Source organism: Aphis gossypii, chromosome X (genome assembly GCF_020184175.1).
Source record: "Aphis gossypii isolate Hap1 chromosome X, ASM2018417v2, whole genome shotgun sequence".
In the NCBI taxonomy this organism is placed as follows: Eukaryota; Metazoa; Arthropoda; class Insecta; order Hemiptera; family Aphididae; genus Aphis; species Aphis gossypii.
This window is the reverse complement of record NC_065533.1, coordinates 21,092,571-21,114,917: the sequence shown is the minus strand read 5'-3', so window position 1 is coordinate 21,114,917 and position 22,347 is coordinate 21,092,571. Positions and strand designations below refer to the sequence as shown.

At 26.1% G+C, this 22,347-nt stretch overlaps 3 protein-coding genes across 3 annotated transcripts; 2 read left to right on the top strand and 1 right to left on the bottom strand.

Moving 5' to 3' along the window:
* Nucleotides 1-3,348: 3,348 nt before the first annotated feature.
* LOC114130415 (cathepsin B-like cysteine proteinase 3) lies at nt 3,349-5,288 on the bottom strand. The gene is made up of 6 exons (XM_027995394.2): nt 5,088-5,288; nt 4,550-4,768; nt 4,241-4,441; nt 4,024-4,171; nt 3,817-3,930; nt 3,349-3,673 (listed from the first exon to the last, which is right to left on the bottom strand). The coding sequence occupies exons 1-6, from the start codon at nt 5,205-5,207 to the stop codon at nt 3,465-3,467; spliced, it is 1,011 nt and encodes a 336-aa protein (XP_027851195.2). The 5' UTR covers nt 5,208-5,288; the 3' UTR covers nt 3,349-3,464.
* A 6,261-nt stretch (nt 5,289-11,549) lies between these two features.
* On the top strand, nt 11,550-18,495 carry LOC114130414 (uncharacterized). The gene is made up of 8 exons (XM_027995393.2): nt 11,550-11,868; nt 12,883-13,008; nt 13,098-13,284; nt 13,927-14,097; nt 14,487-14,785; nt 16,620-16,756; nt 17,912-18,010; nt 18,341-18,495. The coding sequence occupies exons 1-8, from the start codon at nt 11,787-11,789 to the stop codon at nt 18,488-18,490; spliced, it is 1,251 nt and encodes a 416-aa protein (XP_027851194.2). The 5' UTR covers nt 11,550-11,786; the 3' UTR covers nt 18,491-18,495.
* A 1,000-nt stretch (nt 18,496-19,495) lies between these two features.
* LOC126552066 (uncharacterized) lies at nt 19,496-21,009 on the top strand. The gene is made up of 2 exons (XM_050206546.1): nt 19,496-19,714; nt 20,553-21,009. Exons 1-2 carry the CDS (start codon nt 19,580-19,582, stop codon nt 20,841-20,843), a joined length of 426 nt encoding a protein of 141 aa, XP_050062503.1. The 5' UTR covers nt 19,496-19,579; the 3' UTR covers nt 20,844-21,009.
* Nucleotides 21,010-22,347: the final 1,338 nt, after the last annotated feature.

Sequence of the window (22,347 nt, the reverse complement as noted above, 5' to 3'; positions counted from 1 at the left end):
TAAATTTTCAAGTATTTTAACTCAACTAAAAAAATTTTATTGACACTTGAAAAAAAAAATTCTCAGAAAAATCGAAAATTTTAGTTGTCTATAAATAGCTCAAAAAAAGTCAAAATATTTTGAAAATTAAATCATGTAAAAAAACGCCAATCTAAATAACTGGTGAAATTTTCAAGTATCTACGACTTATACTTGTAATGATAGCCACATATAACGCTATAATAGTGGCATCATCATAATCCCTTACATGTACATAGTCGCACATATGTTCAGTAAATTATTCACACGATAGTAAACATATGTGATCAGACACTGTTATGTCTTTTGGCCATTATATAATTTTATTACACCACCGGCTCTAAAGACACCCATCAACCATCAGGCTCTGGTACACGACGTCACTCTCCCTGCGTACGCCTTTGGCAGTGGATGTACGTTAAAAATTTCAATAATATGTACTTATTAGTCGAATCTGTTTTTATTAGTGATTAATAATAAAAGTGTTATAATATCATCAATAGTGTGTTATTTTTCCTTTAATTAATACTAAGTATATCCATCGAATACCTGACAATCAAACAAGGGTAAGTTAATTTACTTTATAATACAAATCCTTATATGTGTGTATGTATCTACATACGTGTGCAGATACATACATAAGAGGGTAGTAATTCAGATTGTGTGCGCAATATATATAAATGGTAAATCTCACATAAATTAAAAGATTAATAATAATTATAACTAAAGAATTAATAATATAAAATATATATTGCGCAACTACGATCATTTTTGATTTACTACATACTTTTTGAATAATAACAAATATTTAAAACCGTTTGAGAATAAATCGTTATCGTTACGCTATTTCGTGAAAATTTAAAATTCAAACGCACTTAAAATTGTTCCTATAATGATGCTTCGAGTTTTCTCTATAGCTACTTCAAGAAAAACTTATGGAACACTTAATTTTGAACTTTTTATCCTTAGATATAAACACAAAATATTTTATGATTTTTCAACTTCAAAATTATTTGCAAATTTTAGTGATTTTGACATATTTCGTAGAAAATTGATCTATAAACGCTTATAAAAAAAAATCGTGACTAAAGATTTTTGATTTTTTTAATTAAAATAAGAACAACTCATAAGGAACCTTGAATTAAATCGTCAAGTTTTTTTGGCCATCCAAAATTTTTTATAAACACTTCAAAAAGAATTCTCAGAAAAATCGAAAATGTCAGTGGTCTATAAATAGCTTAAAAAAAGTCAAAATATTTTGAAAATTTAACTGTATATAAGATAATAGGTACTAATATAAACATTTGGAGAAAATGTCAAGTATTTACAGTGATTAGTTTTTGAGTTATAACCATATAAAAAAATCGATTTGGTTCATAACTTGTTTTGCGTAAACATTTTCGTTTATCCATTACTTTTTTTTTTGGTTTTCTCGAAAACTGTTTGAAAGTGTTTACTTTTTACCTGTATAATGCACCAAGGATATTCACTTTGCCATCGGAAAACACCTTTGAAGTTTTAAATTGAAGCATTTTTTCGACAAGTTATGCTGCACCTACACAGACACAAAAATAAAAACACACATCATTGTAGAATTAATACATTCATCACTCCGTTCAGAATCTATAACCTTAAATGACGCAATTGGACGAGGTAAACTTGATGTATATTAAATATTATACAGAAAAATATGTTCCTCATTTTTATTTTAAAAAATGTAATCAACAATTATTGTAACATAAAACAAGATTATTCAACACAAATAATTTATATTATGTATTTATACAAATTGCAGGTAGGTACAAATCATAATATAGGTACTGTTTATGAGTAATTAATAATTTAAATAAATAATCACTTAAATTATTGATATGAAAATTAAAAATTATATTGTTGTGAACTATATGTTAATAATTTTTTTATTTAGTTATGCGATAAGTGATAACAAAACAATAATACACTTCCTAAGAAAAACACTTTACTTGTAAATTTGAAATATTATAAATTAAAAATATCTAGGAATAAAATAGGAAGTTTCTTAGAATATCGTATTCATAAATAATATTTTTATGAACAGATAATAAAACGATATTAATTAGTTTTTAAGAGCTTACTAAATAACTACCTATAATAGATTATTTAAATATACTTTACTAAAAAACAATAACAAAAATAATAATTATTATATACGCACGAAACACTTCTTATTTAAGATTCTGAAAGGAGTGAGGAATGTATTGATTATACATTGATAGATCTATTGAATGTTTTTTTTTTTTGTGTTTGTGTACACCATAACTTAACGAAATAATACTTCAATCAAAAGTTTCAGGGGTGGTTTCCGATGGAAAATTGAATATTCTTGGTGCATTATAGAGGTCAAATTAGCAGTTCCAACAGTTTTAAAAAAAAATCAGGAAATTACAACAAAATAGTAACGACAATTTTTACGCAAAACCAGTTTTCGACAAAATAGATTTTTTTACATTGTTGTAACTTAGAAAACGAATCACTGTAAATACTTGAACTTTCTCGAAAATTGTATTATTATTTTTATTTCTATACACAATAACATTTTCTAAATAATCTAGCTTTTTTCAGCTAGTTATAGACAGTTGAAAATCGATTAATCTGAGTATTTTTTCTATAAGTGTCGATAAAAATTTTTGGAATAACTGGAAAATTGAATGCAAGGTTTTTTAAGTTGTTTTTATTGTAGTTAAGAAAAATCAAAAAATGTTTATAATCGTATAAATCTCCAATCTTTATGCAACATAATTTTCACTAATCCACGGATGTAATCATTATATATTATTAAAGAACATATGTTAATAAGATTACATATTATATTATACCTATCATCTATGATATTATTATAAAATATACATATTAACGATTCAGAGTGGAGGCGGTCAGTTAGCCTGCAGGTATCACTAATATTTTTCGGCAACTAATAAGTCGCGGAAAATTATTTGGTCAATGTGGATTATCGTGGATACAAATACTTCGATTTTTTTACCTCCAAATTTGCGGAATTTACGTAGAACTTAGGTAGCGTTAATTATTAGTATTAATAACATAATACTATTTTTTCTTTTTTTTTTGTAAATATGCATTTTATTTTAGAAAAGTGTTAAAATACGCATACAAATTTAAAATGGTCTAAATATGCAAAAATATGCAACATTTAATTTTGCATACCAACACATTACTTTAAGATTCAAATTTGTAGCTTGTCTAACTACTTTTTGGACTGTTAAGAAAAAACATGCATAATGCATAAGAACCCAGGCCTTATATCACTAATTATATCAATAAAATCGACAAGCATCATAGTAATACGAGTATATTATATATAGTTTTATACATAAACAATAAGTGAGTAAATTATAATATAATGACGTATAACATAATATCAACATAATAATAATAATATAGTACGCGACTTATACTAAAGGCACGCCTGCTGAAGGCAAACTTTCAATTCCACATTCGTTTGTGCCTCTGCGTATTTTAAACAATCCATTGGCGCCCCATTGTTCGCCCCAAGAGTTAACCATCAGCCAATACGGTGTGCCATTTTCTTCGCCCCATCCGATCATTTTGACAGAGTGTCCTCCCAATTTCGTTGCGTTCTCGGACTTTTGGTAAACTCCTATTAAAAAAAATATGCATATTTTAATGTACGATGGAAATATTATGCTGTGAATATGAAATTACACATCGTGATAGACATTATCTATTTGACATGTTGTATTCATAAGTAATTGTACTAAAATAATTAAAATTAATACGTACCGGATCCGTAATTCACAAAGTCGTCGTAAACATCAAATGACGCTTCGATTGGTCCGTACACCATCGTGTCTTTTTGCATTGTATCGATGTCCTCGACATAATATGCGTCTTTCGCTGTAAATATAAATACGAAATAAAATTAATTTTGTAAAAAAAAATTATACAACCTTGCGGTCTTGGTTTGAACGTGTTCGTTATAAGATTTACTTTTGTAATGTCCACTCTTGTAATCGCATGTTTTGTCACCGTAACAGCTCTTTCTACATCTGTGATTACGTTCTGATGGTTTTCCCGAGCATGAATTATGTCCCTCTTCGTCTACTACACAAGGTGGTACTCTGTACGGTTGACATCCCTATACATAATACCAAATAATATTTTTAATTGTAGACCATTAGAAATATAAATTAATTAATTATTTTACATCGGTAGTGTTGTAGTTGCCTCCGGTAACAACACCGTGACTTTTGAAATATTGCCATGCTCTCAACGGGTTACCTCCATGACATCCTAAACCACATTTATGACAGCAAAAAGTTAACTCTTCGGCTGATATGAGTTCATTAAAATCTCCATTCGTCGCTATGCACAAACGGTCAGCGAACGCTCCGGTGGTACTATGAGCCTAAAATATATTCATTTAATCCAACAACATTAACAATGTATCAAGTACTGTTATTAGTGGGTATTATTGTACCCACTATAACTTTGCATAACGGTATTCGTTCATTACCCAACAGGATCCACAATTTCCTTGGTTACGGACTTGTCCAATTGTTTTGCAGCGACTCCATTCTATCCTTGCGTCAAAGAATTTTGGAATTTCACTATCTTCCATGTATTCGCTATCATTTTCCTTAATTGGACTTTCATGATCGCCTATGAGACGTTTCGAACCTAATAATCGGACGATTTCTTCTTTGGTCATATACTCGGGAAAATTTTGTTTAGCCTAAGGTACATAAATAATACATTTTTTAAATGCTAAATGATGTAGTTTTGCTATAGTATTTGATTTATATTTATTTATTTAAAAATATGTATTAACTCTAACTGTTATGACTAAGTTCTTTTATTTTTTATTTTATGATTATAGTTTACTCACGCGTAAAACCATTAAATTATACATTTCAAAAATAGTATAAAAATAATATTTACATAATATATACTTTAAAAAATAAATATATTTATCACATATTTACGTACACGTTATTATATTTAAGAAATAATAATAATTTTATATTAAAATAGGAAAATCATGTGAATCTTACCTTCCATGTTTTAGCTACTTTGTTAATTGCGTCGACATAACTTTTACTTAAGAAATGTGCTTGTTCTGTTAGGTACACACTAAGTAATACCACAGATATTAAAATTATAAATTTAGCCATTTTTCTTATGAGAAATAACAAAACTTCACAGGGGTTACTGTAAATTGATACAATGATAATGGTAATATGAGATCTTAACTAGGTGTAGGTAATTTATATAATTGTCCCAAACCTACTTGTACATCACGACTCATGCATAAAATTATATATTAGTACTAATGTACACACTTAAGAGTATGAAAACACTTTTATTGTAATTATGTTTTATAAATCTTATCGACTTTTCTTGTGTTTTTTCAACAATACAATCAGTAATATTTATTATATTGTTAATGGTTGTATATTATATTTGTGTTAATGGATTCTCAAAACGCAAGAAAACGATAAGATTATTATTGTTGCATAGGTTTTTTTCACTAACAAATGTATTCTTTTTTTTTTATTCAAAACATTTTCATTTATCAACTATTTATTTTTAATTTAATTTATGATGGATAGAGTAGAACAGTTATATAATAAATGATGAAAAATAAATCGGCAATTGTGAAGAGGCACTCCACGTAGGCTACACTATTGTCTATAAATACTATAGATTACTCATGACAGGTTTTCGACGTCTTACAATGAAACTCCCGATAGATGGCGATATAAACCAACAATACTATAAAATTCATATTATTCTCGTTAAACTTTAGCTAAGCTACATTATATTAATAATTATAGTTTTATAATATGATGAAGATTATAAAAGTTATGAGGGTTAATTTTAAATTTAACACCTATAATGGAAGTATGTATTTTGCTACTTGTAAAGTATTATTTTATTTATATAGTAATAATAAGGAAATTATTTACTTTAAAATGTAGTGATAAATAAGCTGCTGTTAATGTACAAAATACAAATAAATTATCAATGTTGAAATTGTTTTACAAAAACGTGGTGTTTGGGTCTATAGTTACGTCAATGAGTAAAAGCTCAAATGTAGTACTTCCTAATCCAAATAATTATTAAATAGAAGGGCACCTGCTATGAATAAATATTTAATATCTAATAAACATTATATACACATAATAAAACTTATATTACAAATAATTCATCTATGAACTTATTATCAAGGAAAAAATTAAAAAATATAAGTTTTACTTATTACGTTAGCATGCTGAACCGAGTATCAACTTTCAAGCAGAAGCGACAATAAACTATAAGTTAGATATAACAAAAATCTAAAATTATTCGATATGGTAAATCATTATTTTCCGCGTGAATATTTGATTTCGTAATAATTTAAACTTAAGATAAAATGTTTTTAATTTATAAGCAAAACTTATGGAAAACCCTGTATTGAATTTTCAATTCTTAGCTACTTTTATACAATTTTTTTTATGAATTGCGTACTCAAAATAATTTGAATGTATTTACGATTTTTATAAATGTTCTCAATATTTGAACTTTGAACGCTAGTAAAAAAAATTTGTACCAATACATTTTTTAAATTTTTTAATCACTACAAAACTAACTAATGAAGAACTTTTTATTAAATTTTCAAGTATTCTAATTTAGCAAAAAAAATTTTATTGACATTTATTTTTATAAAATATTGGAAAATAAATTATAATATACTATGATTACTTTATGTTTTTACTTTTTGAATAATAACAAATATTTAAAATCGTTATCGTATGTGATTTCGTAAACATTTAAAATTCAGACTCTCATAACATTTTTTTTTTCTATAATGATGATTGACGATCGAATTTTTTTTATAGTTATTTTAAGGAAAACTTATAGAAAACTTTGTATTGTATTTTTTAGATATAAATGCTAAAAATGTATGATAATCATCCATTTCTACAAACCTATGTTGTCCTTTCTCTGTCATTTCTAATTCATCTCTTTTTTTTATCTTATTTCATCGTGCACGCTTTTTTGTGTACCGATTTCATTTTTATTTATTGGAACGAAGTTCTTTATCACGGGCTGGTGAGGGGACCTAGCCGAAAAAAAATGTAACACATAACGAAAACGTAACCTAACCGTACGATAAACATCGATAGTTGTCAATTTTTAGAGTTGGAAGAGATCGTAGACTAATATACAAAAGAGATTAGATATTAATTACTTTTACAATTTCCCGAAATATATATTTCAAAAGATCATGAATTATATTTATATTAGTAACAGTTACCAAGTTACGTTAATAATAATAAAATTGTAGTATAAATATATAATTATTATTTAACCATCGGAAAAAAAGTGTAGTCTAATAAAAAATTATTATTAATATTTGTTATTTTAGTATAAAAAAAACTATGGAGAGTGATGCGAATGACGATGATTTGAAACTGATACAGGTCAACAAAACGTATTTAACATTTTTTTGTTACGTACATTTCTTTTCAATAATTACTGGAATACAATATAAATTAATTTTTCATGATAAATATTATAATTTAATGTTATTATTTCAATTGATAATTTTAGTGCTGAAAAGGAATCAAAAAATCAATTGCGCAGTACCAAAAAAAAAAACATCTAGAGCCCTTAGAATGAGATACTGGCACATTAATGATTAATTATGCCAAACCTACTTATTACGAAAGGGACTTCGTTCCAAACGCGCGTGTGTCCCGCGACACGTTCATTTTTTCTTCTTTATTTATTTGTTTCATTTCACTATTTTATACGACGATTTCATTTTTTTTTATTTCAACTTTTCATACTTTTCTTTGTTGAATCTGACTTTTCAGATTTCATTATTTGTGAGGTTTGATATTTTATGGCATTATCGATGAACGAAATTTGATAATTGAAAGTTTAAAAAAGTTTTCTAGTATAAACAAAAATTGAAATTGAATTAAAATTACATACCGATATCGATCAAATTTTCGATATAAAATAAGTATAGTAATATATAGGAAATATTGAAATGAGACATCGTTGTGCATCACTAATATACCTATTATTATTTAAATATTTAAATAAATTTATTGTGTATAATAATTAATAATTTTAAAATAAATTTTGTTAATAAATATTCAACTGAATTGTTTTATATTATTCATCACTGGCGCATTAACGGGTGTGTTAGGGAGTGTTGGAGCCACTATTAAACTACAATTATGTCATTATACATATATCTACAAACGTATGAAATTTTTTTCTTCTAATCAATTGCAATTTAAAACACACTAATGTATTTCTGAAATAAAGAATGACTAATAAAACACAATATGCATACACCTAAACCACTCTAATTCCATATTGTATACAATATATATAAATGGTGCAAATCGAATTTTTAATTATTTCTTTATTTTTATTGAATAAATATTTGATTTATAGTTTATACAATTATTATATAAAAATTGTATATATAAATGCATTAAAGCTTTAAAGCTTGGTTACTGTTCAAAAACAGCATTTATTGTTAATATTTAATTTTAAAATAAATTATATATTTATTTATTACAAATTAACGGACGTAGTTTAAACATACGATATGATTATACATTTAAATGTGACTATTAATTAGGTAATTGGTAAAAATGTGTATAAATGTAAATTTGTCCATCATTATTCTACTTTTTTCCATCTATTTTATGTACACTATGCATATTTTTTAAAAATTTCCCGGTGCATAATTCTCTTATATTTCAAGGCTCCAATTTACACAGTATTATATGTCTGTGACCCTTTTCTATGGACGCAATCTATTCCAATATAATATAATATATACGTAATTATCAAACAATAAGTATAAAGGTACTTGGCCTATGAAGATCACTATTAGAAAACCTGTTATATAAGTATACTTATTAGTAGGTCAATTACTGATTTAAAATCAGTGCTATTGAAGTATTATTGACAATTTTAAATTGCATTAAGTGCTTTATATACACCTACGTCCTACTTTTGTATGTAACTGTAGTTCATCTCGACTTCAAGCTTATATTTATAGCATTATATGAATCTTCAAATAAAAATAAGATGGTCCTAATAATTAGAATCATCTTGTTTTTATTTAGAACAATCAACAAAGTATAATTTTATTGTCTATATTTTTTAATACATTATATTTTATTTTGATCATCAAAACTATTACGTTTTCAACAAAGTATTTATTTAATACTTATTTCACAATTTTACATTGTCACTGTTTTTACGAATATATTAATAATCAATAATTTATTATTGCATTCATTAACTATACTAGTATGGCAAAAATTGCAATAAATTATAAAAAATATTAAAGCAACATCGGCTTTTAAACACATATTAGTAAATATTAGTATAAATGTATAAATATTAAAATGTGTGTGTGTGTGTGTGTGTGTGTGTGTGTGTGTGTGTGTGTGTGTGTGTGTGTGTGTGTGTGTGTGTGTGTGTGTGTGTGTGTGTGTGTGTGTAAGATTTACGCATCTAAGATTATAGGTCACAATTTTGAAGTAATTCATAAGACAACAATATTATTATATTTTTTGACATTATTCGATTAAATAAAAAAAAACTAACATGCAACATGTTCGTACCTACTACTCCGTGTATTTGTGCAACAAAGGTTATCATCTTGTCGCAAGCACACAAATACATTCTGTTATGATAACGTAAGATTCGTAAGAAGCACATCCGACCGGAAACTTTGTCCGAGAAACTCGTGAATTCCGTTATACCTCTTTTTTTGCGCATTTCTTTTAAACATAAAAAAATGCATCGAAAACCCGTGGACGAGCGAACGTCGGCGAAATAGGATTTCGCTCCAACCACTTAGACTTGTACCATTATGCATTCGATCAAAACAAATTAACATAATGCCGCAATACTGCTCAACAGAAGTACGTGTCTTAACACTCGACCGCCACAATAATACTACTATATGTATGGTTATATCACCCAAAATTCATACAATATAAAATTATTGGCCGAAATGAGAAATTGAGAAAAATACAATATAAAAAAATCTTTTTTTCTTGATTTTAGAATTATATTAAAAAAAAAAAAATTGGTTGACTGAAACAATTAACAAACACTATATACATTGAAATGTATTCAAAATATGCCTAATATTTCAGGCTTGCATTTATTGTTATGGTGATTTCAAGTATGCTTTATAAAACTGTATAAAACTGTATAAAACATACCGAAAATAACAAAGGAATTAGACGAAATACTAACCACTCCAAAAAATTAATATATTATGCTGAAGTAAATTATACACAATCTTATATTTTCAGCAATCAAAATAACAATTAATAGTATTATAAAATACATTTTAGTATATAGTAAATAACATAACCTTTTTATTGTCTTTAGATATTGCACAAGCTAAAAAGGTGGAGTTTTATCGATTCCGCCAGCTATCAATTTCGCCAAGCTTTTTTATTTATTGATTCCGCCTGCTATCAATTTTGCCGGATATTTGTTTATGTTGATTTCGATGACTGTATTTTTTTGATAGTATAGATATGAGATACACCTAGTTTATCATAATTTTTTAAGTTTAAATATAAACATTTCAAAAAATAATTCAAACATTTTTGTAAGTAATCGATGTACGCCTAAAAAGGTATTATTATTTATTGAAAATTTAAAGCAAAACAAATATGTAATGTTGCCTCTAAATTGCCTATCTAACACGCCGTCTTGAATATTACTAAACGGGTACAGAACTTACTTTTAGTCTTTAAAAGTTAAAATAGTTAGATATATCTTTTAATAGTACCTATACCAGTAGCTTATATTAATTTGTTTATCATTATAGTTATATTATATCAATATTAAATATTAAATTCCAATAACCACTGAAAAACAATTAAAATATTATGACTTAATCACCAAATGCTCTATAACCACAGACTTAAGTGATAGTACCGTTTTTATTCTCAATTCTGGTGTTAGAATTCACTCAGAGTACGAAATACTCTTATAATATGATGTACGCAAGCCTTAAAATGTATTGTACATTTGTGAGTAAATGTATATTCAGTCAACAATTAACCGTTTATTGACCTATTTTATTTGCATTCTACGCGTGGTTTTTTTATAATATACACACGAGAATTAATATAAGTGTAAAAGCACCTATAATTGTAATAATATTTACACTAAAAAGAAAATATTATAAGGTCACTTTCAATCTACTTGAACGTTATGTCTACAATACAAGAAAAATATTAAAGAAAAATTACGCTCTTTACTTGTAAACCTATATTTATTTATAAATTAGTGTCTTACAAAAATGTACAAATATATAAATATATATATATATTTTAAATGACTCTAAAATATTAATTTAGCTCATATCTTTTGGCCAACAAAAAAAAAGAGTGATAATTTCCAACATATTTGTTGTTTAAACAAAATGCTCATTTTATTATTGTAACTGTTATAAACGATCATTCGATAATTAACTTCATAGAGTGTCGTCGAAATATTATTTGCAAATACCGAAAAAATTTTCTCAAAAACTGAATACCGTATCCGGTCTGTATGTACTTACATTTAATAAATATCGTGTTGCCTAGTAAACTGTAAGACAAAATAATTTTGTAAAAAAACTTAATTTCTAACTCATTACGAAGTTATGTATTTCACTAGAGTTTTCATAATATAAAAATTTGCAAAATATTATTTGCAATATAATGTCGACTTTAAGTGATCCCGGTACTACTTGGTACTTCACCGATGATGAACAGGAACCATTCTTAGAGATACCCTTAAAAGGTAAAATAAAAACATAATACTTTTACAGTTGCCAAAAATCACTTTTGAGACAAAATATTATTTTAAACCTTAGACTACTGATTGTATACATACAAAATGGTTTGGTGTTTTGCGTATATTCGTAAGGTACTTTTATAAAAATTGTTCATCATATACTAAGTTAAGTAGTTTCAATTAGATAATACCATAGGGATTTTAGTACGTAACAAAAGATAATTTAGAAATTATAATATTTTGATAAAATATGGTATTTAATCTTTTGTGAATTATTTGAAATCAACTTATTGCAATATTCAATTGTTGTGCAATTTTAATTTAAAATAATTATATATTTCTAGATAAAAATATAAATATTAAATGTTTAGTTAATACATATTTTTGGAATAATTGGAGAATAATGGGCGATAGTTATTTAGATTTATTTCTACTCTTTTTTATTCTACCTACAGTTGTTAGGTATTTATTAACCTTGAACATTGTTTTATATAGGTAATAGCCAATAGGTATAAAAGTATTGATTTTTAAATATTTATAATAATTTAAAAATATAATTTATTAAATACTGTAGTAATTGTAATATTGCTGTTTAAATGAATTATGTAGTAATAATTATAACTCCTTGTATCTAAATAAGCCACATAAGTTTATAAAAAATAGGTTTACCAAATTTTTAATTATAAATCATATCTAATCTATAATATTTTTATTTGATTTTCTAGTAAAAAAACGAGATAGGTAAACTTAGTTTATACGATAAAACAACGTATATTATATGATATTCATTGTAAGATTATTCAAATAAAAGAAACAACAAACACGTACAATAAAATATTCAATAACTTTATATCACGCCAAACAACTACCTATGTCTTTTCATTCCAATCTCATATTTTATTATATTATTCCTTTTAAAAATTTATTTTTATATATATACATATTATATAAAAAAAACCCAAAATGTAAACGTATGATCTCACTTTCAACCTAAAGTTAGTTTGTATACTTTTTTCTTAGAATGTTCATCAGAGCAGATACAAGCTAAACTGGATTTTTTGATAAAACATGTTTTACTAATTAGATGCGAATGCGAAGTGATAGAATTGAATGCGATAAAAGTACAACCCGACCTTGTTACTACAAGTAAAATATTGATTTAATTCATTTTTCGGAATCTATACAATATTATATTGTATATCACAATGTTATATTATTAATTTTTTGGTATGTAGACACAATTGATGTATCGTGGATGCCTTATGTTTTCAATGCCGAGGAAAATAATTTTCCTCGAGTCGTTTCTAAAGTTCCAAAAATATCAAGAGAAAAACTTCGCCAGTCTGTTATTCTATCAAAATCAAATAAATCGGTTCTTGGCAGCATGTATAGTGTCGTTAATAATGCAATTAAAGTGAATAAGTATGTTTAATTTGTTAGGTAGTAGGTACATTTATTTTGAATTAAGATATTTTTTATTCACTTTATTTGACTTACCTTGCAATATACGAAATTATTATAAAAGCATAAAGAATGCATGTGTGCACTTTGCAGGTTTTTTCTATTTTTTTTTTAATTTTTGGGCAAATTATGAGAATTTTTTATAATTCAAAACCAGAGTTAGACAAGGTGCTTAAAAAAAGTATCTAGATACATTAATATTATTAAACGTGTTAATTATTTTATCGGGTTGCAAACAATCTTCATCCTCATGCAAAACAATAATAAATAACGAGGATAATTTAAAGTCCGTTGTTGTTCATTTCGAAAAATGATTTAAGTTGGTTAGATCTTTGACTTTTAAATCGTTACAAACTTTTTCTAAATAAAATTGTATTGTCATAACCTAGGAATAGTCATCATTAATTTAGTTATAACTGAATACATTTAAGACTTTGGATCACAGAATATATGAATTAGCATTAAAAATAATATGTATGCAAAATCAATCACTTAATCATAGTTCGATAAAATGACAATATTATTATGATTTAGCTTGTTAGTTAATTTGTTTGAAGATTCATGAATCGTATTTTGTACATGCATTTTACGGTTTCTTAACAGAATATCAATACACCAAGTGATTGCCGAGGTAGAAAAAGCCATCATAACTTTGGACGAATATTTTGATAAAATAAACGCTGAAATGATTAAGAACCTCGATCAAATCGAAATCGAAACTGAAAACATCGAGCTCGAAATTAATAGACAACTTCAATACATAGAAACCTATAGGTGAGTATATGCCTAATACTTGTTATATCATACTCTTATTTTATTTTAACTAATTCAAACCTAAATAAAGTAATTATCTACTATGTATCATATATTTACATACAACATATATGTCCTATTCATATATTTATTATACTTATTAGTTATTAATAAATAATAAGTAACGGTAAGTATTTGTATTATTATAAATGATGATTGACGAGCGGTGACACACTGACGCAATCTATATACCTACTATATTAAAATAACAAATCCTGAAAGGTCAAAGAGACAGTTACAATGGGACTGAATTTGATCCTATTGCTAAGTTTTGAGTGTAATACATAATACATGTATTAAATACGTTGTATTTATAGTATTGTCTAAATATGTTAATATCATACATTTAGGACAAACGTCTTGGTGGCCGGCGTTAACAAATTAACCAAACGCATACCAGCCGAAAAATATGAGAAATTCATAAAAAAAAAAATTATGACGACTTCGATATACCTGAACGATATTCAATTCAAAATAATTGATGCCATCAGCGAGCAGCAGATGTTACACGAAAGTTTCGTGACTTCGAAACATATACGGGATACGGTATTCGAAGCGGACATGCATAATGTCAGGATAATGAACAAAAAACTATTGAAGGAACAAATCGAAATATCGGTTAAGAACGAACAACTTAAACATCACCTAAGTATGCACGTAATATTTATTTCGGTTCGATAATTGGGCTGTAATTGGTGACAGAAAATTCTAAAAATTCTCAACATTTTTTTTAATTAATAATTAACGAGTACCATGGGTTAATACGTAAAAACAAAATAGAATGATATAATGCAATACTAGGTATCTACGTTTATAATATTTGATTCTTAAATGATATATTACCTCTCTCTTTTAAATTGTTTATATTAAATTGTTTAACTTTATAAGCTTTTTACTGCATTTACAGCGCTAGTCTATGGTCTATGCGTAAATGACTTCTTTTTTACATCCAATTGGTACGTAGAAACGATAAGTACATTGGGTACTACTGATTTTAGTTTTGAAATCACTAGCGATATCTCGGAATATTATTACAATTCGAATATGTTTGTGATCAAAAAGTATATTATTTATATACCAACAGATAACATATAACTTACCAATAGATAGCGCTCTAGTTTTATATAATTTTTGAACAAGTTAAATATTATTTGAACTGAAATATGTGTGATAAATGTCTTGACAACAAAACGTACAATTTTAATTTTGGAAAACTGAAACAAATTAATGAACTGAATAAACTGTATCAAGATTGTAAATTTAAATTTCTATTATAATATTCCATTTACCAACAACAAATAAAATTATGATTTTGTAAACTACTTAAATATAATAGGTATATTGTACATATTATAATTTTAAAATAATATTTTTATGAAATTAAGCTTCGAGTATAATGAAATGAATAGCACCGCGTTAACGAGTATAACAAAGCATCCTAAAAATTGTGTATAACTTTTTTTTTATTGACAAAATATTAGTCACACATACACGAGTTACCAATAAAAACTAATAAGTTTTAATGATAATTATAATATTACTACCGAAATATGAATTTATGCGGGATTTAATAGTTAGCTATCAAATATATCCATATAGGTAGCTATATCTACTAGATATTATGCGTAAAGTTTGGTCCATTTTTTCTAGAAAACAAAAATTAAACAGTAATAGTTGACAAAAAAGTGAGCAAATGGATATCGCCTTGCTGTACAGTTATTTGGTGTCGAGTGGTTCACTATTATTGGATGTGTTGAATTTGAATTCAATGATACATTATTTTATACGAAAAATAATTCCGGGTAGAGACAGTCTATCAATTTATATCACTAAGAATATTTCATGTTATGAAAAAACTGTAGAATAAACCAACATACTTACATACCTATACATAATAATTAAGTACTATTTAGCTATAACGTATTATAATAATTTTTATAAATTTGAAATAATAAATATTTTAGAATTATAATAAAATAATAAACACTGCTGTTCATTATTTTATTATAATTTCAATCAATTTTTAAACTTCAAATGTCTCAAAAAAATTAAAATTATGCTTAGGTATATATCTTTTTAAAATTTTTGATTTCAGTATTTTTTTTTCTTCAAAAAGATAGTAGGCCATTCTAAACATATTTATGTGGAGATCCATGATTTCAAAGCTTAAAATAGATAATACAAAATACTAACAATTACAATACATTTTTCTTATATTATAATTAAGACATTAATGTAATTAAATAGGTATATTATGTTTATTATTCATAATTACTAACATTAAAAATACTTGTACCTATATAAAATCAATATTATTTTTTTTATTATATCAGCAGACAATAATATCAACAAAAAAATGTATGAAATGCGTGAAATCCCTTGATTTTTAATTACAGCTTATAATTCTAATAAATCCATTGAAATACTATAAATATCGCGAATGATTTGCATAATTTGTTATTTATTTCTAAATTCATGTTTAGGTGTTGTTCGTCTACAGTATTTGAAAAAAAAATATAATTTGGAAAAATTTGAACTTAATTTAGGTTTACCATTGTTGGACGCGGAAATTAAACATTTTAAGAATAAATTACTAAGACTAACACCTATTACTCAAAAGGTAAATATCATTCATCTGCAACATTAATTTTATTATACATTTATATTTTTCGGTGATACATGACTGCGAACGGTAAAGACGACCTTTTTATAATAACATGATTGTGAACGATTATAGTTTATCAATGGACTTCCCGAAAATTACATGATTGCGGACACATAATGTTGCCAAATTTATAAATAAATACTTCGCTAATGTGAGAATATGGGAATTCTGAGCGTATTAAATGTATTATTCAGTTACAAGTTAGGTATTTCTGTTAAACGCTGCAGTAATAGCTGCTAAGGTGTAGGTATATTAATATTTAATTATAAAGTTATAATTATAATGTTAATTTGTATTTAAGAACTATACTAATGAAGCAGAAAGTTTTCACCGGACATACATAAGCCAGTTGGCAGTTTCATAATACTCATCCTCCGATTGATTTAGTTATATCGGTTTAAAAAAAAACTCAAGCCGAGAGACAATAATTTGAGACACTGAGACAATAATTTCATCAATAAACAAAAATCAAAAAAAAATCTGTGGCTTAATAGATTTAGATTAAATTTAATGAACTATTCAGAGATATAATGACCGCAAAATCGTATTACAATATTTAAAAATAATTATAGTAACAATTACAGAGAGAAAAAATACAAATTTAAATGTTTATATTGGCGCTTGTTTTTTGCTTTTTTTGATTTTGTAATAATTTTATTAATAATATATCGTAGACTTTTAAGAATGTGTACAGCAAGCACTTATAGTATTTTAATTTGTATTTATATTGTTGTTATTATTACTATATTACTATTATTACTTTATTATTATAATTACGTATATATCTTAAACCGTATTGTAGTTGGGCTCATTAGCTGCATCGCACAACTTGGCAACGTTTCACTAAATTTCGAGTTGACTCATTTTTTGGGTGTAAACAAATACTTTTTGTTGTACAGTGATCGTCCGCAATCGTGTTTCTCCCATATTTTCATATACCTACACATTATAAATATTATGTTAATAATATTTAATATACTCAGATATATCTATTCTATATTTTATATACTTTTTATATAGTCTAGTAAAGTAACGTAAGACGTAACACATGAGCATAAAAGTAAAAATTATTATTATGTGATTTATTTAAAAATCTATTTCACAATTTAGATAGCTGAAATGGTAGAGAGTCACAATAATAATAAAAATGATAAAGGCGACGATGATAGTGAAAACGAACTGTACGAGACAATATCCGATGAAACTGAAGTAAGTACTTGTTATATGGAATTTTAAAAAACGAGTAATATTAAACCTAGATTGGTACCTAATTAAAAACAAAAAGAGGATATTGTTTTGACCAATAGGAAACAAATATTTAAATTTTTAGAATATTATATTATATTAATAGTAGATATGTATTAATATTTCATGCATATACACAATTTACACATACTATAATCAATTGTGGCTCAAAACATAAAAATAATAATTTACAAAGATCAGCCAATTCACATTAAAAAAACCATAACAATATTTGATATGTGTTTTATAGTACATTATATTATAATATAATAAGAGTATAATGTTATCTTCTAGGACGATCGAATTAATCACTACCTTGAAGTTTTAAGGTCTATCGAAAAGAATGAGAGAGATACTAAAACGATAAAACGAAAAGTAGAACGACAACATGAAATTATAGACTTGTATTTATTATTGTTAAAAAAAAAAAAAAAAATTCTATAACCTAATCATATGTTATTGAATTAGATGTATTACTTTTTTGTACATTTTAGATTCTAAACAGAGCGATGAATTATGTATTGATTTTACCATTATATAAGATCGACATAAAAACTTAATGTACCGAAATTATACTTTGGTTGGTATTGTTTTTCTAATTACTATACCTTGTTTTGTAGCATAGGGTTGAAATAAAACCAAAATATTACAATCTAATTTGAAACCTAAAACATAAATACTTTAAGCTGCATTTTCAATCCATCATTCTCAAGCAGTCAGTATATCACATAGTTATCAAACTATTTTAGAGAACGATTATAATATCTAATGACTAATACTATAATATGCACGTATAGATAAATACCATACGTAACGAAATTAGATCTACATAATATTATGTCGGGTTTTGAGCATTAGTTTGAATCATTATATTATAGTGTTTAGTGTTTATATCAAGAATATGAAGTTTAAAATCATAAAAATCAATTATTGTAATTGTTATAGTTGTGTATTTGTGTCTGTATTATATATTTATATAATTTAATTTAAATGGAAAAATAATTTTAACTCGAGTGAAGACAAGTAGAATTATATATTTGTTTTTTATGAGATAGGTAGATATAGGCATATGTAAAATTATATTGCTATATTGAAATTTTTTTTTACGAAATACCTATGCGGCTATGCTATTATTATCTATAGGCTACATACAATTATATCTCGCCATCAACAAGAGAATAAGGAAAAATAAGAATTTATAAAAATATTAGTTTTATTAATTTATAATATTTTTAAAAATAATATTATTTGCTGTTTAAAAATCAAAAACTAATATTGGAGTATAATATAAAGATAAACCATTTAAAATATATAAAGCAAGTATTTAAAACTTTTACAGTAATAAATAATAATTAGTATTTTCGATAAAATAATCACGCTGTAACTAGGCGTATTTATATTATATAAAATGGTATCCTAGTACCTACTACAATAAAATCAATGTATTTATGTAATATATAATCTTAGTTTTTTCTTATATAGTTATTCTGTTTATAATTTTTTTCTATTCAACTATACATCATAAAATAAACCATGTACTATGGTACGTTATTAATCTTGTGGAACTTTTCAAATACACTAGCAACTCCAATATTGGGCTTAAATAATGAAAATAAATATTATAATCCAAATCACCAATATAATATATCATGGGACTATGATCAGCTAGTAAGTCACTTAGTTAACGATTATAGTTATAGTTAAACTATAATGCTTATTAACTCATTGTCTCAATAATACCAAAGCCATAAAATTATAGAGGGTAAAAATAACAATTCGAATAAATAAAAATTGATACCTATACCAATTTTACTATTACATACCCGATCGATAAAGGTCTAAGTCAGCGGTTCTTCCACAGGTTACCTGTGGTCCGTGGTTCCCGGGGGTCCGCGATACTCATGTCCGGGGTCCACAGCAGCCTTAATACGTCGTGACAAGATATAATTATAAATGTTTGTGTTTAGTTATGTCTACTTATGTAATTTTAATATAAAATATTTATTATAATTTTGGTTATGTTAACATGAGATGTAAAAAAAAAGGTATTCGAAAAAAATTGGTAAGGGAGTCCGCGGTATCTAAAAATTGTTCATCAGGGGTCCGTGATCTACAGAAGGTTAAGAACCACTGGTCTAAGTAATAGTGAAGATATTTCAATAAAATGTGGCATACATTTATTGTATGATGTAAAAAACACTAAGATGTAAAATATCGGCGAGAGAGGAGGTAAATATTATTGATGTAGTATATTATAATTATTTTTTTCGACCGTATATCTACTGAATATCTGGGAAAACTGTTGTATAAATACATACAAATTACAAATACCATCCCTATTTTTTTTTTCATATTTATAATCATGTAAAATGTTCACATTGTTTTTACTTTGCTTTAATCATCACAAAAATCGCATAAAACATGATAAATATATTATGTATAAGTAAATAATATGTAATATTGTATTATAATATTTAAAATCTAACTACTTTGGTTTATATTACAGAATAAACCAGTTATGACGTTACAAAATTTATATGATTTCAAGATGACGTCCATGTGGGCTTTTTTAATAGGCATGTTGGCGGCATTTGGATTTATATTTATTTTTTGGATTATAATCTACAAAGGAATGTCTACAAATAATGAAGACAAATTAAAACCACAAAAGTCCGCGAAAAAATGTTCTTGCTTTAACTGTTTCAAGGGAAAACCACTAGGATTAAAAAAATGCCCAGCCCAACGACATAAATATCCATTATTTTCCTATAAACGATCACCCAAATTTATAACGTAAAATTTAATATAACTTTAAAATATTATACTTTATTGAGTTTAATATTTTTCTGTATGACCCTAAACTATAAGTTACGTTGTGACTCGTGTAATAAAAAATAAATGTGTTATTGAAAAATATAATTTATTTACATTAAGTACTAATAACAAAACTATAGTTAAAATAATACTATAATATAATGCGTATTGCAAAATTATGAAACATTGTGTAATTATTTTAATTAATAAATACTATGTAAATAAACAATTATTAACTATTTTCTGCAGTGATGTACTATTTTAAAAACCAATAAATGTTTAAAGTAGCTATTTGTTAGTTTTGAATACATATTGTATTTGGATATGAACGATATGGTTATCAGAGCCGTCGAGCTATAGGGCTTGACGAAACTGGCACAGACTAGGAGCGTGCAGAGACGCGAAAGACAAAATAAAATATATACCTATAGGTACCCATGTTATTACATTTTATTAATATTTAAAAATATACCTACATTTTACTAAGAATACGAGCATAGTACCTAGTTATACTATACATCAGCCATCAGCAGTTTTTAAAAAAAATTTCTAGTACCGTATAATATTATACTATTAGCTATTGGCGATTTCGCTTTATGAGCAACGGGGTAATCGTCCGCGGCCGGCGAGAGTTATCAGCCGCTCCGACTAATCTCGCCGACCGCGGACGGTTACCTCGTTGCTCATAAAGGTGCCCACACACTGCAGCGGTAGCGGTGGCGGTGGCGGTGGCGGTAGCGTTAAAATGAGTCTGGACACAATTTTACCGCCACCGCCGAGACAATAGAATTTTACCGCCACCGCTGCAGTGTGTGGGGACCTTAACGCGAAATCGCCAATATTGAATTATTATCATTCATCAATCAGTCGCATACCATTAATGATAAAAAATAGAACGATTCACATTTTACATACGAGTATAGTTAAATACATTTCTTATTTCTTAAATAATAAGGCAGTGAAATACTAAAATACAACTATTATTTATTAATTACCTAATACTATACCTAATAGTTTTTTAAAATATAAGATATGAACTAAATGAATTTATCTACGTACCTCTATAATGCACGACGGTGCATGTGGAATGCCAATGATTACAGTAGGTCTGCTATATCTTATTCATTAACAAATTTTCCGTGATAATAATTTATTATGTATACGTAGTAAATAATTTTATAATAACTATTTCAAACGCGAGTAAAAACTAAAATATTAATTCTACTACTACTAGTTCTACCACCTTGCGGCTTGTGCTTCTCCGCGTACTACAGTTTGACAACAGCTGCTATATTATATTAATATGACTACAGAGAAATTTTATAGGTACTATTCATGAATTATGATGGATTATCATTCAATAATGCACAATTGGTATGTTAAAATATGTATACACAATATTTATTATTTAGTATACAAATATTATAAAATGTTTACGATGTACCTAAAATATATGAAGTTATAATTATATATTACTCAGAGTGATA

Coding starts and splice junctions, on each gene's coding strand:
- LOC114130414 (XM_027995393.2), top strand. CDS start 11,787: ATGTCGACTTTAAGTGATCCCGGTACTACTTGGTACTTCACCGATGAT. Junction 11,869..12,882: donor CTTAGAGATACCCTTAAAAG/GTAAAATAAAAA, acceptor CTTTTTTCTTAG/AATGTTCATCAGAGCAGATA. Junction 13,009..13,097: donor ACCCGACCTTGTTACTACAA/GTAAAATATTGA, acceptor TTTGGTATGTAG/ACACAATTGATGTATCGTGG.
- LOC114130415 (XM_027995394.2), bottom strand. CDS start 5,207: ATGGCTAAATTTATAATTTTAATATCTGTGGTATTACTTAGTGTGTAC. Junction 4,769..5,087: donor AAGTAGCTAAAACATGGAAG/GTAAGATTCACA, acceptor TATGTACCTTAG/GCTAAACAAAATTTTCCCGA. Junction 3,674..3,816: donor CTTTGTGAATTACGGATCCG/GTACGTATTAAT, acceptor TTTTTTTAATAG/GAGTTTACCAAAAGTCCGAG.
- LOC126552066 (XM_050206546.1), top strand. CDS start 19,580: ATGTACTATGGTACGTTATTAATCTTGTGGAACTTTTCAAATACACTA. Junction 19,715..20,552: donor CATGGGACTATGATCAGCTA/GTAAGTCACTTA, acceptor TTTATATTACAG/AATAAACCAGTTATGACGTT.